The sequence below is a fragment of the Cetorhinus maximus genome, chromosome 1 (assembly GCF_964194155.1).
Source record: "Cetorhinus maximus chromosome 1, sCetMax3.hap1.1, whole genome shotgun sequence".
Classification (NCBI taxonomy): domain Eukaryota; kingdom Metazoa; phylum Chordata; class Chondrichthyes; order Lamniformes; family Cetorhinidae; genus Cetorhinus; species Cetorhinus maximus.
This window is the reverse complement of record NC_135879.1, coordinates 223,843,069-223,861,529: the sequence shown is the minus strand read 5'-3', so window position 1 is coordinate 223,861,529 and position 18,461 is coordinate 223,843,069. Positions and strand designations below refer to the sequence as shown.

Below are 18,461 nucleotides of genomic sequence, written 5' to 3'. Positions count from 1 at the left end.
GGCCAACTGTTATAGCCACTGCATTTATATGGTTAGTCCAGTTAAGCCCCCAGGACGTTGATCGTGTGGGATTCAACGAATGCAATGCCGATGAATGTCAAAGGAAGATGATTGCATTCTCTCTGTTGAAGATGGTCGTTTCCTGGCACTGTGTGGTGCGCAAGGTACTTGTCACTTACCACCCCAAGCCTGAACGTTGTCCAGGTCTTGTGTCATATGGACAGAGGCCACTTCAGAGTCTGAGGAATCATAAATGGAACTGAGCACTGTGCAATCATCAGTGAACCTCCCCACTTCTGACCTTATGGTGGATGGTCATGATTGACAAGGAGTCAAGTGTTACTGGGGGGTCAGGTAAGAAAGTGGAGTTAAGGTCACAAAGAGATCAGCCATGATTTTATTGAATGGTGGAGCAGGCTGTAGAAGCCGAATGGCCTGCTGCTGCTCCTGTTTCTTATGTTGATGAAGCAGCTAAAGATGGTTGGACTTAGAGCACTGCCCTAATGAACACCTATGACGATGTTCTGGGGCTGAAAAGATTTGAGATGAGTTAAACACCGACCAGGGAGTGAATATAGAATTTTCCTGATCTCTATTTAAAAAACCTCATTGAGCAGTGCCAATTGATCCTTAAGGGGAACTCAACAGGTTTTTGTAATAATGAAATTGAAACTGTAAGTCTACTAGCTAATTATGGAAAATCAGAACCGAAAAACTGCAGAAGATTATCTGCCCCTTACAGCAATATCCTAGGGAGGATAGAATACAATTACATTTGCAATTACTGGATGTGCAAATTTAAGAAAAATAGGACCAATTATTGCAGTAATCCTTCAGACATGGAGGAGTTTGCCTTGAACATAGTGCAAACAAAGGAGTAAACACAGATGCAGCTTTCTTAAAGTTACCATACATCCATTTCCTCTTCACGGGAGTTTGCTTTGGACAAAATCGTTTGCCACATTTGCCTTCATTAACAACAGTGTTTGCAGTTCAAAAATCCATGGTTGTAACAAATTTCGGGATATTTTGCTGGACATGAAACCAAGTACTTTCTCTTTCTCTGCACCCAAGAAGAAAGGGGCTTTTTGTATTTTTTTTTTTTAAAATCCAGCTTACCTGTGTCCTCAAGCCAAAATGAGAGGCAAGATCTTCCAAAAGAACAACCTTTGTACTCTGGAAAAAACATAAGATAGCGGTCATCCAAGGCTCCTGACAGCATTGCAGCAATTAGAATTCCAAAGATTAAAAATTGAAAAATCACTGAAAAATAATCCTACAGTGTTTACTCAAAATTGTAACCTTACAAGTGTTAGTCCCAAGTAGCCAACACTGAAAGCTCTTGGCTGCTGGCAATTTACCAGCAAATACTTGGTGATAAAGTCTCATACTGGCTAAAGCTGAATAACCACTGATTGTCAAAGTTAAATTTAGAACTTAAGTTACTGATAATTTTCTTGCTAGAAAAGATCCATCCTGCCAATAATTGTCTTGCTACAAAAGATCCATCCTGCCTCTTTTTGTTCATGGACTAATTTGTGAAGAAAAAATAAATCCTATGGAAGCTATATGGCAAAAATGTTATCCAGCTGTTTAAAGCAGCATCTGGTGTCATTGTTTTATTTTGGTTCAGCTGTCAGATTTATCAGACAGATCTGCAATGCTAACTATACCCAAGTAAAAATAGTTAGGAAAGATAACCAAGAGAAATTGAAAACTTTAAAAAAAAACGACATGCTCAGCTGCGAAGGTTTGTACAATCTAGAGATCAAGGCTGAAGAAATGCTGAAGGACGGAGCAGCCAAGCTGGAGAACTGTCTACTATGGACTGAGAAATGAAGTGTGCAACCAGCCCATGGAATTCAGTTCTCATAGCTGGGAGCTGCCAAAATCCATCTTCGGTTCTTCTATGATGATGTGGGGAAAAGGATGCAGATGAGTCAAAAGCATGACGTCGTCACCCTCAGATGACCTGAATAATGAGAAAAGCGGTGGGGAAAAGAGAGAGAGAGAGAGAGAAAGGCAGAGGCTTGCCTTTATAACAATATAAAACATTAGTTCTGCATATAATTAATGACTAAGTAGTCCAAAAGGGTTTAAGTGGACTTACATCAGGCTATAACTAACACATAAAGCAATGTTCATTTGGGATATAACACTCAAACTTAATTTTATAACAAGCCTTTAACCATAGTCAGGAAGTAAAATGAAAAGTCATCCTTCCCCGAGTGCCACTGCCAATTGGTGCCAAATTAGAGCCAGTAATTTTTCTACAAAAACAATTTTTTTGAAATTGTACAAACAGAAAATCACAGGAGAATTTAATTCCAGCAATCTGGGTTGGATTTGAACAGAGATGCCAAGGGGAAGTGCAGTGTCCAGTTTACTATGACCCAGTTTGAGGTCAAGGATTATAATTAATATGCAACAGTCCAGTAGTTTGGTCAAAGGTACCATTTCCTTTTTTAGTCTGCCTATATATTCTTGCACAGAACAAATGATACTGCACTTCATTTTGTTACAGCAGTCTTTTGGTTTTCTGCACCTATTTGTAGCCGTTAGCTCCAGTGAGTTTTTCAGAAAGGCCGACACACAATGTGATTTTAAATATCGTGTTGAGTAGACAAGAACTTCATATACTGATGATAAGCAATACAAGTAATGAGATTTTCAGCAGTGCACTGTACTGTAAACGCTCTGGAGAAAATGACTAATGGTTCCAGCATCAAGTCATAAACCACAATGGTCTTTCCTCATTTTCACAAGAAACTGCAATCCCATCATTTCTTACCAAGTACTGTACTGAGATACAGAACACCTTCCTACCTACATGCAATCTGCAATTGTCTCTTTGAAGATACACTCCTACTTACTTCACAGTGATCTACATATTAACATTATTCATACATCTGTCTCTTTTTGACTGTTTTAGATACGCAAATTTGTCTTACTACCCATTTTTACAACAGGAATTAATGCATTTTGTTGATGATCATTAAAAAGAAACTTAAAAGGTAAAGAACTCTTTTGTCATTTAATGTCTCCCATCTTCCTCCCTATCAGATATTTCCTTTGGTTCTTTCTCCACTTTTCCCCCTTTCACCTACTTAACAACCATTACACTTCTAACTTTTCCCAGTTCTGATGAAAGGTCATCAATATGAAACACTAACTGTTTCTCTCTGCCTGAACTGCTGATTAATAAAAGTAAAAAATGCTGGAAATAAAGGATATTAAGTTTGACCATTTATAGGATGAACACCACTAACTAAGTGCAAATCAAGATGGGGGGAGAAACAATGTCAAAAACCAGTGTGGAGCGTTTGAAACTGGTACTCTCACACATCAGTCAATCTGAAATGGATCTGCCGCACATTTTATTTTAATACAAACTTTTACTATCCGATTTTCAATAAATCGGAATTAGTGGTGGTGGTAGTCACCACTACAACCAGAATGTCCAGTTCAAAAATCAGACAAGTGTCTGCCTAATGCTAAGTTTCTGCTTCTCAACTAGAGGCTCAAGTCCTAGAGCTATCCATTCACTGCAGCTCACCAGTCATTGGAGACATGCTTCAAAGTCTTTCCTGGAGTCATAACAACAAAATAAATATATGGATGCAGATACAGGATATTTCTTTTGTGTATTTAAGTACTATAGTGCCAAATGCCTTAGCATCCACCACTGCCTGCAGAGTGATTCATAAACCACTTCCATACATCCAAGCAGGGTAGCTAAAATAATATTTATGCCCAATTAGTCACACCATCATCTTTCACTCTTATCTTGTGGTTTCTCTCTTGCCTACTCACCAGCTGCATAAATCAGTAAGAAAGTGGAGGTGTTCAACTACTTCCCTGACAGATAAGGCGTACTTGAATTGTTAGAATATTTAAATCATATTGCTGAAGGGCTCAGCAGCAGTCAGTGGGGGTTGAAGGGGTGTGGTAGGAGCGGGTGCTGATTAATTTCTGGCTTCAGGAAATGTACATTGGTTTTTAAACAACTGATATAAAATACATTAAAATTGAAAGTCTTTTTTAGAAATAAGTATGATTTTCAAAAATAAAATTACTACCAAATTTCCAATAGCATCACTGAGCAACGATGCCATTAACAAAGGGTGAGGAATTTAGCTTTGGGGAAAAGGCTATATAAAGTCCTGCAATCTCAACTGTTGAAGACCTAGCAGATGTCACCTAAATCTTTTCGCTGCTTTGGAATAAAAAAAATCAATTAGTTAGGTTCCTGATTTAAGCTTGATCAGGAACATTTTTCAATATATTTTGATTGAAAAGGGGCGAGTGGCAAGAACCCTTTCAACAGAAACTTCTCTAAAATGAGGAGTAACTTGGGCTGGACAAGATTCTTGATGGGTAGTTGACTCAAGTTTCCCATTGAATACTGTAACTCTTTTACTCTAAAGAGTTAGAGAGATAACATCCAGAGACAGGGCACAATGACTAAGTTATACCCACTTATTTCAGTACTCATTTCAAAAGATTTGTAGTCATGACACAAATTCAGGAGCAGGCCATTTTACCATACAGCAAGACTCAGTTTTTATAATACATCCATTTCTGCAGTGTTACATATACACATGCAACAAACAAATACACAAGCATTTATACTTTCATCCATGCACACAAATGCAAGTGTTTGAGGATAATTTAACACTAAACTTCAAATCAGGCAAGTATTCCACAAAATTACAGGTTTTGTAATCTTGCAGAAAACATTTTTTTCTTCCTGAAGAAAATGAATGTAAATATATATTCTTAAGCATAGAGTAACAGTAGCACAGTAGTAAGCAAATGGGAGATCTGAAATATATTGTACAATGGGAGGGGAATAGAAGCCTGCACAATGACCTGGAAATAGCTAACTTAAAAATTACAAGAAGCAAAACTTTTCAAATCAGAAGTAAACACAGCTTATCCAGAAGACGATTCAAGCAAAATTTTTCAAATCAGGAATAAACACAGCTTATCCAGAAGACGATTCAAAATATAAATCAATCTCATTACATCTCTCCCCTCCTTAAAAATCTCAAGATCCGTTTCTTTAAACAAGTCTTCTGTAACTCCTGCTCATTGTCCATTTCCCTTCTCCCTCTAAAGCATCTATGGATGCTTTGTGCATTAAAAATAACAATTCTGTATCGTAGAGCCATTCATTACAGCACAGAAAGAGGCCATTCAGTCCATCGAGTCCAAGCCTCTCTGCAGAGCAATCCAGTCAGTCCCATTACCCTGCTCTATGCCCATAGCCCTGCAATTTTATTTCCCTCAACTGCCTTTCCAATTTCCTTTTGAAATCATTGATCGTCTATTTCCACCACGCTCATAGGCAGAGAGTTCCAGGTTATTACCAGTTGCAGCGTAAAAAAATTCTTCTTCACGTCTACCATGTATCTTTTTCCCAAAACTTTAATTGTGTATCCCCTAGTTGTGCAAGCTGTTATTGTTGTTTCAACTTTTACAGAAAGCTAAACAAAAAGCAATTTTCTTCTGTGTGAAACAAACCAAAAGCTTTTATATTAGAAATAAAAAGAAAAACCGCAACCAATCATCTTAATCTAGCCAAATCCACCTGCGAAAGATTGATCAAATCAGAATACCTTCCACATTCTATTAAAAGCAGTGCAAAGTAAAATTGTGGAGAGTAAAACAGGGGCCGATCTCATCCCAGCAGCTTCCTGCCAGGTGGGTCAGGTTAAAATGAGCCCCACAAATTGTGGAGATCTAGAAATCAAAATAAAAATCTCAGAAATGCAAAGCATGTCAACTGACATCTGAAAGAGAAAGAAAGGCTAATATTGTGTGTGTGAGATCTGAAACATTAACTGATCTTTCCCTTTCAAATGCTGATTGGTGTGTTATCCTTTTCTATGAAGTGATGCGTTATAAACTCACAATCAGGCAAATTGGCTTGACCAAATTTCTCTCAATTAAGGAGATCAAGTGGATTCAACTACTAATTCAGTGACATTGAATTGTTCAACATTTGCATGTACTGTATTAGGAGTTACAACCAATTCTGTTCTGCTGCAAATAGTTTCTCAAGTATAATGGCATAGAATACTGAGTCATTAAGGGCAGAAGGAGCTCATTCGGCCCATCAAGTCCATACCAGCTCCCTGTAGAGCAATCCAATCAGTCCCATTCCCCCTAACTCATAACACCATTCACAACTATAAGTACTTTAATAATCTTACTTCCCAAAATGGAGCTGATTTATATCCTCCTATATCTATTTATTCAAAAGCATAACCGTGGGGTTATGTATAAAGAGCATCTCTTTGTGACCAGGGCTGGATATTCGTGTGTTTTTTGCACACGTATTTCACTCCTGCTGTGAAGAGTGATGAGGCTTAACACATATCATTAAGCTGCTCTATTACACAGTAAGTGAACTCTTATTTCAATTAGAATAATTGCTATTGTGCAATAATACAAAAATAATGCATGTTACAAATTCCTGCATCAGCAAGTGATCTTTCTAGGCTTAAACTAATTTTACCTCCTTTCACATTGCGCACATTTCTCAGCCCTTTTTTGGGCCTCACTGTTTTTCGTTTCAAAAACTTAACTGCCTGTCTGTATTTCAGTTTCCTTATATCTCTCACTACAACTACAAAAAGGCTTTCTAGTACAATGAGTGCTAGGTTATTGAATTGCCTAAAGAGGATGACAAGTTGCACATTTACAGTCTACTGGGAAGCAACATGAAAGACAGCGCTTGAGCATCTGAAACGCCCATTGTCTCAGATACCGCTGGTTGGTTTGAAACTAACATGAATACACGATGCTTTAAAACATTTAAAAGTAATTATTTTTCTCAAAGCCTCTCTGTGGAAAAATTGTTTAAAAAAGGGCCAAAAGATGACAAAAGTAAAGAATTTTGCACAAGTTCAACGTTTGTCTGCCATACTGGCTTCACAAAGATCCCCTTGCAATTTTACAGAAGATTAAACAGGCAATGCAACATAAAATACAACCACTACCTTGATGTAGCTGATGAACTCCTGCAGAAGATCTCGGGCCTGTGAAAACAAAAAAAATAATGAAATAGTCAAAAGAATGAAAAATTAACAGCTTCAATATATATATTACAACTATCATGGTTTCTTAGCTCCGTAGTTACAATATTGTATCAATTCTGAAAATTGAAGTTTTGTTTTAACAACAGCAGAAGATTCACTTTCATTTCATCAAGTTTCTTTCACTGGGATTGGGGAACAGTGCCTTTTATCAGGAAACTTTTAGCATGGAAATTAAAAGGAGGGTGATAACTCACTACAGTAATATGAAATGGGCCCTTATTACGTAAGGTCTTTTATACTGAAGTGAGAACGAGCTCGTGCATAACAAGAACCAAAAGTAGGTTTGTAATGGGGAACTCATCAGCTACATGCTTATTAGATGCTACCTTCTGTTTAGACATGAAAGCACGGAAAATTCGGAGTAAAAAGAAAGGTACTTTTGTCTGACTGAAACTAAACATTGAACAATGACGTATGACAATGATGGTCAAATAATTTGTAAAATTACAATGTCTCCACCATGCTTGCAGGCTATACAGTATTATTAATTCACTAGATCTACATATTTCACAATATGATACCACCTTTTAAATAAAATTGCATTCCACTGACCAAGTGTTTAATAAAGAGCAAGTAAAGTGCATTATTGATCGCTTGCGTCTTCCTTTTAAGTTAGGGATGGTAACATTTATATTATGTTCAAAGTAAATTGTGAACAAGCATGACAAATTAAAGCAAGCGATGCTATTAATTCCCAAACTAAGAACAGTCTGCATGACGGTAATTCAACTATTCTATCTAAGATTGCTGCTTGGTGTCCCTAAGAGAGCTTCAACAGAAGAGATAGCAAATCAATTATATTGTGTTTTTCATTTTAAAGCTTAACTATCAGAATAGGATAAAAGGTTTTGTAATCATAAGTCAATATATAAATAATAAATAAAACGCCTACAAAAATTGTGCAACCGTTGCATTTAGAGCAAAATCCAGCATTGCTAAACACTAATAGTACTAATTCTGCTCAGTACCTATGACACATGGACGGAAAGGAATAGAAAGAAAAAATATTTACAAGGATATCAGTATTAAGTTTCATAAATGTTATTCAAATTTCTCCAAGTCACTACTTAAAATTAAAATAAAAGACAACAGGTAGCCACCAAACTAAAGGACTGAAATTCCTGTCTTGCAACTGCACCAACTTTTCCTCTAAATTTAGAAGGCATTTTCATAATTCCTATAAAATAAATTTATATCTGCTTTCATGTCTAAATATTTGGCAACACCATGTAGAATGAGGCTGCAGTCTTAACTGGTAAATAAAAACATCCACCTCAGGGGGTAAAAAGAAATCATAAAAGCTTCCTTCAAAATTCTAAAACACAGCGGCAGGCTTGAACTGGTGGCAGGAGCTGATGATCATTGTGCTTTTATGTAAATATTTACCTCATCTTCACCTGGTTCTACCTCAATTCCTTCCTCTTCAACGGTAAATGCTTCTTTCAACTTGAGGTATTCTTCGTGGTCTCGGCGTTGCTTTTCTTCCCATGCTTTTTTTAATTCTTCTTCCTTTGTATTGTGAGAAAGAACAAAAAACAAAAAGAGAATGGTTTTAAAACAGACATTACATGTTTTCAATAAACTCCATTTCTGAAATGAAATTCAACTAAATATAAAAAATAAATTGATTGTCGCCCATTATTTGTGCATGGCATGGAGTATGTTTGTGCAGCTGACAAAACAACCCATGCACTGTGCAGGTGCATTGTATTCAGTTATGTGTTTATGAAGATATGCCACTCTTATATAGGAAGCAACCTCTGCAATTTGCATAACAGTGTTTCCTAATTAGTATCGGGAAGTCCCTCTTCAGCCCCCAACAGTGCAGCTTAGATGTCAAGATGCCAAGCAATTTTTTGTTTTGAAGGCAGAACATTCTAGGGTCTGAATGCTTCCAGTTGCATCAACAGCAACTGAGGTATATGCATGCCTTACATGGAACAAAAATAAAACTATATTGGCTAGCAGGTAGGAAACAAGTGGCAAATGCACAATGCTTTCTCAATCAAGTGACTCTGGAAGAAAATTAAGGTGTACTGTTGTTTATTGTAACTTCTATTCAAATACCCATATCTATTTAAATGCTACATGGTAAATTTTCCTTTGTTGAATTGGAGAGTGTTTTTTAAATTAGGGTGGTGTGGGAAAGAAGGCTTGCATTTTTATAGCACCTTTCATTGCTACCAGATGTTTCAAAGTGCTTTGCGTAGGAACTTAGGAGCAGGAGTAGGCCATCTGGCCCATCACGCCTGCTCCGCCATTCAAACAGATCATGGTTGATCATCTACCTCTATGTCATTTTTCCCCACTCTCTCCATACCCCTTTATGTCATTAGTCTCCAGAAATCTATTGATTTCCATCTTGGAAATGCTCGATGACTGAGCTTCCACAGCCCTCTAGTTTAGAGAATTCCAAAGATTTGTCACTCTCTGAATGAAGAAATTTCTGCTCATTTCAGTCTTAAATGGCCTGCCCCTTATTCTGAGATTGTGGCCCTAGTTTAAGACTCATGAGCCAATGAAGTGCTTGTAAACATTAGTCACATGTAATATAGGAATCACAGGAGCCAATTTGCACACAGCAAGCTCCCACGAACAGCTAGGCGAAAATGAGAGATAATCTGCTTTTGTGATATTGATTCAGGGATTAGTATTGGCCAGGACACAAGGGATAACTCCTCTACTCTTCTTCGAAATAGTGCCATGGGGATCCTTTGTTTACATGAGGGGGCAGACAGGACCTCGGTTTAATGTTTCATCTGAAAGATATCTCCGATAGTGCAATACTGAGGGAGTGCGGCACTATCTTCAACCTTGATTTTTGTGCTCAAGTCCTGGAGTGGGATTTGAACCCACAACCTTCTGGCTCAGAAGCGAGAGAGTGCTGCCAACAGAGCCATGGAGACAGAAAGGGAGCACGTACATTGAACAGAACTTTTTAAAATCACTGGTTTCAAAACTTTGAGGAAAAGAACCTTGAAAAGAATTATTTTTACTTTTCAAATGGAGTAAAAAGGAAATATAGGGCAGGATTCTCCCCCCTCCTCCGCGCCCCCCCCCCGTAGGGGGCGAAGTTGAATTGCGGGCACGCCTCCAATTGGCGCCCCCAATCAGGGGGCAGAGCGCCATTTTACATGGGCAGGCCAATTAAGGCCCGCCCAGCGCAATGTCTGCACGGAAGCGCTATGCGCTCCCTGTGCAGACAGGGGGGGGGGGGGGAAATCCCTAAACCAGACAGTGCGCTCATTTGCGCATGCGCACGAAAGAGCATACTCATCTCCCGGAGGCTAACTGCTGCCTCAGGGAGATCAGCCGTTCTATCACAAATATTAAAAATAGAGAAAAAAAAATCTTGACATGTCCCCTCATGTGACACTGTCACATCAGTTGGGATATGTCCATAATTTTTTTTAAAACAAAATCCTACATGAAACACATCCTGCCTGTGGATGAGGTTTCATGCTTTTTCTAATTCCTGCCAGGGCTCTTGGCCTGCCCGCCAACCTTAAGGTTAAAACTCTTTCGAGTTATCAACAGTCACAGATTGCAACTCTTTCGAGTACAATCACAGCTCTTGGTTTCCGGGAGTGGGACATGAACCCACAACCCTCTGATTCAAAGGCGAGGGTGCTATGAACTGAGCCACAGCTGACACCTCAACCTTAAGGTTGAATGGGCAGGTCTATTAATTAGTTAAATGATTCTGTCAATGGCCTCAATTGGCCATTGACAGGTCGGCAGGCACACAGCTGATTTTGCTGCGCCCCCGCCTACCAGAAAATTTAAATGGGGCGCGGTGAATTTGGGAGTTCCGCCCGACGTCACAGGGCGTCATTTTACGTGTCAGCGAGAGGGCCTGCTGCTGGGAAAATCCTGCCCACAGTTGCTTTTTAAAAAATCACTTGTAGAGAAATAAAGGAAGTGTAAACAGGAGGCTGCTCCAGTACCTTCTCTTTTTTAAATCAAAGCATCAAGGAAAAATGCAGTGCCATGACATACTGGATTTAACAATCATAAAAAAACTGAATCGCATACAATTTATAACAAACAGGCTGTGCTCAGATATATTTCATAAAAGAAAGCTTAGCTTTTAGCTCCAAGATGCACATTGCTGCAAATAACAAGTCACTGCTGGATACTACAATATCACAATAGAAGGATGGGTAGAAAGGGTAGAGGGAGCAAGTGGGAATTGAGAACAGCAAACAGAAGGCAAAAGTAAATAAACCAAAGTAAATGACTAAAGCCAAGAACTAAATTATTAAACAAATCTAATAGCTTTGACAATCCTGGCTTGGACGCTTAAAGTGTTCAAAACTAAAATTCCTACTGATGGGCGCCCAAGGGTGAGAAATAACTAATTCTACAAAGTACTGACAGTCATCATGAGGGAGTTGATCAACATTCAGAGGTTCAGTTAAAGTGAAAAACAAACCAGCAAGGCTCTGGTTTAAAAAAAAGGCTACAAAAAACCCCATGGTAACAACAGACCCATTATTCTTACAGATATCTCATAATTGCATGATCAATTGTGGCTCAGTAGGTAGCACTCCCGCTTCTGGGTCATGAAGGTTGTGGGTTCAAGTCCCTCTCCAGGATCTGAGCACAAAAATCAAGGTTGACACTCTATTTAGGGCCCTGCCTGCTCTCTCAGGTGGTTACAAAAGATCCAATGGCACTATTTCCATGAAGAGCAGGAGAATTATCCCTAATATTCTGGCTGATATTTATCCCCAATTAATATCACAAAAATAGATTATCTGGTCATTACCTTTAGGAGCTTGCTGCTCACATATTGGCTGCTTTACTACATTTTAACCGTGACCACAGTTCAAAAATACTTCAATGGCTGTAAAGTGCTTTGATGGTCGTGAAAGGCACCATATAAATGCAAGTTTTTGTTTTAGTTATAATAGGATCGATTATTAGAAGGAAACTTGAGGAACACTGAAAATAATCTAGTGAATAGCAGTCAAGTTAGTTTTAGCTGTGTACTATTCTGGTCAGGCACACTTCTTCAATACTGTATGCAATTCTGATTGCCAAAAGACAAAAGCAACATCCAAGTTGTAGATGCATTCAGGGTCAAAGCTGATCCCTAGTATGAAAGAACTGAGCTATGAAGAAAAGTCAGATCCTTCAGCCTTGAGAGGGTAAATGAAGTGACCTTTTAGAGATTGAAACAGTACAAAATGGAAATATTATTTCAAGTTATAACATAACCGTATGACAAGAGAACATTGATGCAAACTGCTAAAAAGCAAGTCTAGGATTCAGGAAGCACATTTTGCACACATTGCAACTAATATATGGAATGATCTCTGCAGAGGGGCATGAACTCTGGAATCAGACAAGGCACAACCAAAGGTAGGAATGTAGGTTTCCACAGAAAGATTAGCTGGCTGGCATTGTATACATACCCACTTATCACGCCAATAAACAAAAAGGAAAAGAGATGTAAAACCTACAAGCTTGTGCGAGTGGGCCCAGTTTTTCAGATCTCCGCTAATTTTAAACTCATCTCTACAGACTCCATTGTTCAGGTGTTCACCATTTACACAACTACTGTACATCAAGGCAGCATTTGACCAAGTGTGATATCAAGGTGTCCTAGTAAAATTGGTCTAGAATCAGGGAAACCTCCTCAACAGCTGGTGTTATACCTCACTGAAAGTAATATGGTTATGGCTGCTGGAGGCCAATTATCCCAGCCCTAGTGAATGGCTGGTCAGAATCCTAGGCCTAACTTTGTTCAGTCCTTTCATCAATTTCCCACCCTCCATTATAAGGTCAGATGGTGTTGTATGCTGATAGTTGTACAATGTTCAGCTGCATTTGCAGTTCCTCAAAGTGAAGCAGTTCATAACGGCATACAAGACCTGAACATCTCGACTTGGGTTGATAAAGGCTGGTAAAATTCACATCACACAGGTGCCAGGTAATGGCTCAAAACACCTTTCCTTAACATTATTCTTAACAGCATTATCATTGCCAAGTCTCCAGTCATCAACATCCCAGGGTACACCACTGACCAGAAACTGAACTGGACCAGCCACATAAATGCCATGTCCAATAGAGCAGGTCAGAGGCTGGGCATTCTGCAGTGAATGGCTCACTTCACAACACCCAGAGCCTCTTCATTTCCAAGGCACAAGACAAGAATGTGATGGAACACTTGCCAGTTACCTAGATGGATGCAGCTGCAACAACATTCAAGAAGCTTAACACAATTCAGGAGAAAGCAGTCTGCTGCATAGGCACCACATCCATTAGACTAAACACCTACCACTCCACCACCAGCATGCCATTGTTGCAGTGTGCACTACCTACTAGAGGCATTGAAGCAACATGCAAAGCCTTCTTCAGATGCACCTCGCAAACCCACAACCTCCAGCACCCAGAAAGTCAAAAGGCAGCAGGTGTTATCATCTTGAAGTCACACACTGCCCTGATGTGGATGCACATTGTCATTCCTTCAATGATACTAGTTTAAGATCCTAGAATTTAACAGCACTGTGGGGTCTCTCACTAAAGCTTGGGACACACAGCCCAATCTCAGAGGAAAGCAACAGAGCAAAGTAGGAGCTGCACCCAATACCAGCATCAAGAAAAAGTTCAATGAGAGGATGTGCTTCTTTGCGAATTGGGAAAAGGAGGTTTAAGAGTGGAATGTATCTCTGTAAGGGGGGAAGAACGCCTCTGCATGGGGCAGTGGGAGAGGGGAGATATTCTGCAGAGGATGGGGGTTGAAGAGAATATCAATGTGTGAGAGCAGAGGGGAAAGTGAAATTTCAGCTATTTTTTGGGAATGATCAGTTTGCTTTGTTGAAGGTGGATAAATACCTATGTTTTTTTTAATTCATTCATTCGTGGGATGTGGGCTTCGCTAGCTGGGTCAGCATTTATTGCCCATCCTTATTTGCCCTTGAGAAGGTGATGGCGAGCTGCAGTGAGCTTCTTGAAGCTGCAGTCCATGTGGTACACCCACAGTGCTGTTAGGAAGGGAGTTCCAGGATTTTGACCCAGCGACAGTGAAGGAACGGCGATATATTTCCAAGTCAGGGTGGTGAGTGACTTGGAGGGGAACTTACAGGTGATGGTTTTCCCATCTATCTGCTGCCCTTGTCCTTCTAGATGGTAGTGGTCGTGGGTTTGGAAGGTGCTGTTGAAGGAGCCTTGGTGAATTCCTGCAGTGCATCTTGTAGTTAGTACATACTGCTGCTACAGTGTGTCAGTGGTGGAGGGAGTGAAAGTTTGTGGAGTGGTGCCAAACAAGCGGGCTGCTTTGTCCTGCATGATGTCAAGCTTCTTGAGTGTTGTGGGAGCTGAACTCAACCAGGCAAGTGGGGAGTATTCCATCGCTCCTGACTTGTGCCTTGTAGATAGTGGATAGGCTTTGAGGAGTCAGGTGGTGAGTTACTCATTGCACAATTCCTAGCCTCTGAACTGCCCTTGCAGCCACAGTATTTAAATGGCTAGTCCAGTTCAGTTTCTAGTCAATGGTAACCCCAGTGATGGTAATGCCATTGAACATCATGGGGCGATGGTTAGATTCTCTCTTGTTGAAGATGGTCATTGCCTGACATTTGTGTGGCATGAATGTTGCTTGCCACTTGTCAACCCAAGCCCGGATATTGTCCCGGTCTTGCTGCGTTTGGACATGGACTGCTTCATCATACGAGGAGTTGCGAATAGTGCTGAACATCGTACGATCATCAGTGAATATCCCCATTTCTGACCTTATGATGGAAGGAAGGTCATTGATGAAGCAGCTGAAGTGGTTGGACCGAGGACACTACCCTGAGGAATGCCTGCAGTGATGTCCTGGAGTGGAGATAACTAACCTCCAACAATCACAATCATCTTCCTTTGTGCTAAGTATGACTCCAACCAGTAGAGTTTTTTCCCCCCCGATTCCCATTGACTCCAATTTTGCTCGGGCTCCTTGACGCCACACACTGTTAAATGCAGCCTTGATGTCAAGGGTAGTCACTCTCACCTCACCTCAGGAGTTTAGCTCTTTTGTCCATGTTTATACCAAGGCTGCAATGAGGTCAGGAGCTGAGTGGCCCTAGCAGAATCCAAACTAGGCGTCAGTGAGCAGGTTATTGCTCAGCAAGTGCCACTTGATAGCACTGCTTATGGCCCCTTCCATTACTTTACTGAGGATGGAGAGTAAGCTGATGGGGTGGTAATAGGCCAGATTGGATTTGTCCTGCTTTGTGCGTACAGGACATACCTGGGCAATTTTCCACATAGCTGGGTAGATGCCAGTGGTGTAGCTGTACTGGAACAGCTTGGCTAGGGGCGTGGCAAGTTCTGGAGCACAAGTCTTCAGAACTATCGTCACTTTTTTTCCCTAAAAAAAATCAATCAATTATGAAGTAAAATATTTGTATTATACAACAAACCAGAATACACCATTACTAGACATGACCCAAAATCACAAGTTCGAGCATTGATTAAATCAAAAGCTTGCAGAGAGAGGGGTAAAAAGGCAACCAGAAAAGGCTAGTCCATGTCTGTTTTGATCTGAATTGGGCTTTCAAAATGGCAAGTTAAGCAAAAGTACGAAATCAGTTGAAAACTGCATGGTTCTGAAGTCAGGCTAAGCTGATTAGTGGATAATAACCAGAGCTGTGAAAGGTTGGGCCTAACCACACTATCTTTATTCTCAGGGCAGAATCACATGTCACAAGACAATCATGCCATTCAACTGGATATGAAATTTCCTCATGGAAAAAAGCAAGAGTCTGCATTCTTATTGTAGCACAGAGGTCCCTAAGGGAACACCATTCCTCATTTCCATCAACAAATTTTTGTGCTCTCAACAATCACCAAGTTTGTGACAGCACTCTATTTTTGTGACCCTGTAATAGATCAAAAAAAGCATTTAAGATAAAAGCCAGAAGTCTATGTGGGCTTGGTCAATTAGCCATTTTAATAGGAACATGTGAATTAACTCATGACTTGTGAATTAACTCTTTACAACTGTGCAGAATGTCAATTTTTGCTATTCTAAAATATTTTGAGGTCAAGTTATCCCCAGAAACGTCAGTGTAATCTGGACAAAATCAGCCAAACCAACACAATAGATCAGGGAATTTTAAACATTAAGTGAGTTACACCCAAAACCACTTGCAATCCTGTTTTTCTCTTGTTCAAGATACATTTTTTCCAGATCAAGCACAATTTTCCCAGATAAAGCACTGCCTAGAAAATTGGTCACACACCCATGTCAAAATTGCAAGATTCCCCATTGGCTGTGGTTCAACATGGCTCTTCGAATTGCACCCATTGTCTTAGGTGCAGAGGTACTAGTAGACATACTTTAAAAGTTCTCATATCAAAAATATTTAGGAACTGATTGATGTATACCAATGAAACTATTTTTGTTCAGTATGGTTTTAAGTAATTGTGTGTGTTTTTTTTTAAAAATGGGTCATTCAGGCTGAACACCCTTATTAAAATGCTTATTTGGGTGATAAACCCATTTTCAGCTCTATTAATAAAACTGCACCAGGTTAGCATTCTTAAATACAGAGAAGAACTTTTTAAAAGGAAATTCAAGAAGGAAATTATTATTTTTCCTTGACTGTTCATTGAAAATCTTAATCATGGAACTTGAACTCTAAACTAAGCAGCACAATCTCAAGTATATTTTGGGTGCAATTTCTCAATTGTGCCAACAGAAATATTACCCCTTTGTTAAACAGCTCTGCTTAACAGCAATTTTATTAGACGGCACTCTTGCATTTTCGAACTTTCCAGTGTTGTGAACTGCTACTACCTCACACAACAATGCAGCTCCATTCAAGAAATAATTTCAAGCCTTGTTTAAAAAGATAGGCATGAGTGGCTGTAAAACAAGGGAAACATCAGGAAATAAATGGAAAAGATTGCATCTGTGGGCCTAGATTGAAAAACTGGCACAGCATCTGACATTGGCAGCTTTCTATATGACAACTAAATTACAGTAAGACTATAAATCACTGGAATTGATATCTATCATTACCACAGACAATTGACACTCTAACCGGCCCTCATGTGAAAATACAAAGAGAAAGCAACCAAGAGTTATTTTTGAATAAGATTCAGACTACAGAAAATGTTTTTAGATCGTCTACACAAGAAAAACATTTTTTACTTAAAATTACTCCTGTATCAAACTATACTATGAAAAGGCTTTAACAGGGATATTAAACCTTTTGTTAACATTACTTTCAGTTAAAAGAAGCAGAGTATTTTCCCCTCATGCTATTAATTCCACTGCAACAATAAAATTAATTATAAAATGATTGTCATGATGCCAAAAATAACACTTTGTTGGAGTCTAAATGTTTGGGGAGGGCCTTTACGCAAACATTGGGTGAAAGTTTGATTAAAACTCAAAAAAAAATCTTCAAGTCATAGATAATACTGTTCTACAGTGTGAATCCAAGCATTGCTTTTATATGGAACCTTTCACATACACACAAGCTTCCAAAGCACTTCACAGCCACATTTGAAGTCTCACTGTTGTAACATAGAAAACACGGTAGCCAATTTGCACAGACAAGTGCCACATAGAGCGTGCTGATAAATTATGTGATAATTTGGGAAGTGATGCTGGCTGAGGGGCCAGGTAAACTGGGAGAATGTCCTATGACCTTCTTTGAACAGCAACATGAGATTTTTTACACCTGCCTGAGAGAGCAGGCAAGAACTCTGTTTAAATGTCTTAATCCAAAAGGCTCCCTCAGTACTGCACTGGAGTATCAGTCTAGATTATGTGCTTAAATATCTGAAGTAGGGCTTTAATAATTCTTGTAATGAAGCACCATTCTATATATTTTAAAGATTCTCTTGTAAAAAGTTAAGCAAATGAATTAACTAGCTTCCTTCAATATACCATAGCTATACTATATCTCCCACAGTGAGTGGTTTGGTGTTAGGTCATTAGAGTACTTGGAAACATTGTTCCTGACCTACGTATTATAACCTAGGTGCTCAGAGCACCACCTACTCAGAATCATACCACTAATGGCAGTTGCAAAACTGTGGGCATTGTCCGCCTCCACTAACAGACACAGAACAAAAGTGGATGCAACATGGTGCAAAAATAAACTTCTGCCATACTTTACTGCAGAGTTTTAATTTTGATATCGAACAGATTTATCAGAGTTAAAAATCTACACCATTTTAAAATAGTCTTTAAATCACCATCTCTTTTTTAAACAAGCATAAAAATACTACAGCTTAAAAGTTATGATTTTCAAAATTAATGTTGAATAGTCATCACATATATAAAAGAGGAACTGACTTCTGTCTGGTAAATCTGGAATACTCCAAAGCATTTGAGGTTAGGTGAGAAAT

The 18,461-nt window shown here is 39.3% G+C and overlaps 1 protein-coding gene and 1 pseudogene across 4 annotated transcripts in view; both read right to left on the bottom strand.

Annotated features, from left to right (window-relative positions):
- The window catches only part of LOC144687802 (large ribosomal subunit protein eL31 pseudogene), a 647,000-nt pseudogene that overhangs the window by 420,441 nt on the left and 208,098 nt on the right, over positions 1 to 18,461 (bottom strand). The gene's annotated exons all lie outside the window — the stretch shown is intronic.
- Positions 1 to 18,461, bottom strand: part of ddrgk1 (DDRGK domain containing 1) — an 85,631-nt gene that overhangs the window by 5,093 nt on the left and 62,077 nt on the right. For all 3 annotated transcript variants that reach the window (XM_078554218.1, XM_078554227.1, XM_078554210.1), the window contains exons 5-7: positions 8,493 to 8,615; positions 7,008 to 7,046; positions 1,120 to 1,176 (exon numbers count right to left, since the gene is read on the bottom strand). In XM_078554218.1, the coding sequence (XP_078410344.1) occupies positions 1,120 to 1,176; positions 7,008 to 7,046; positions 8,493 to 8,615 (219 nt within the window). The remainder of the gene's footprint in view (positions 1 to 1,119; positions 1,177 to 7,007; positions 7,047 to 8,492; positions 8,616 to 18,461) is intronic.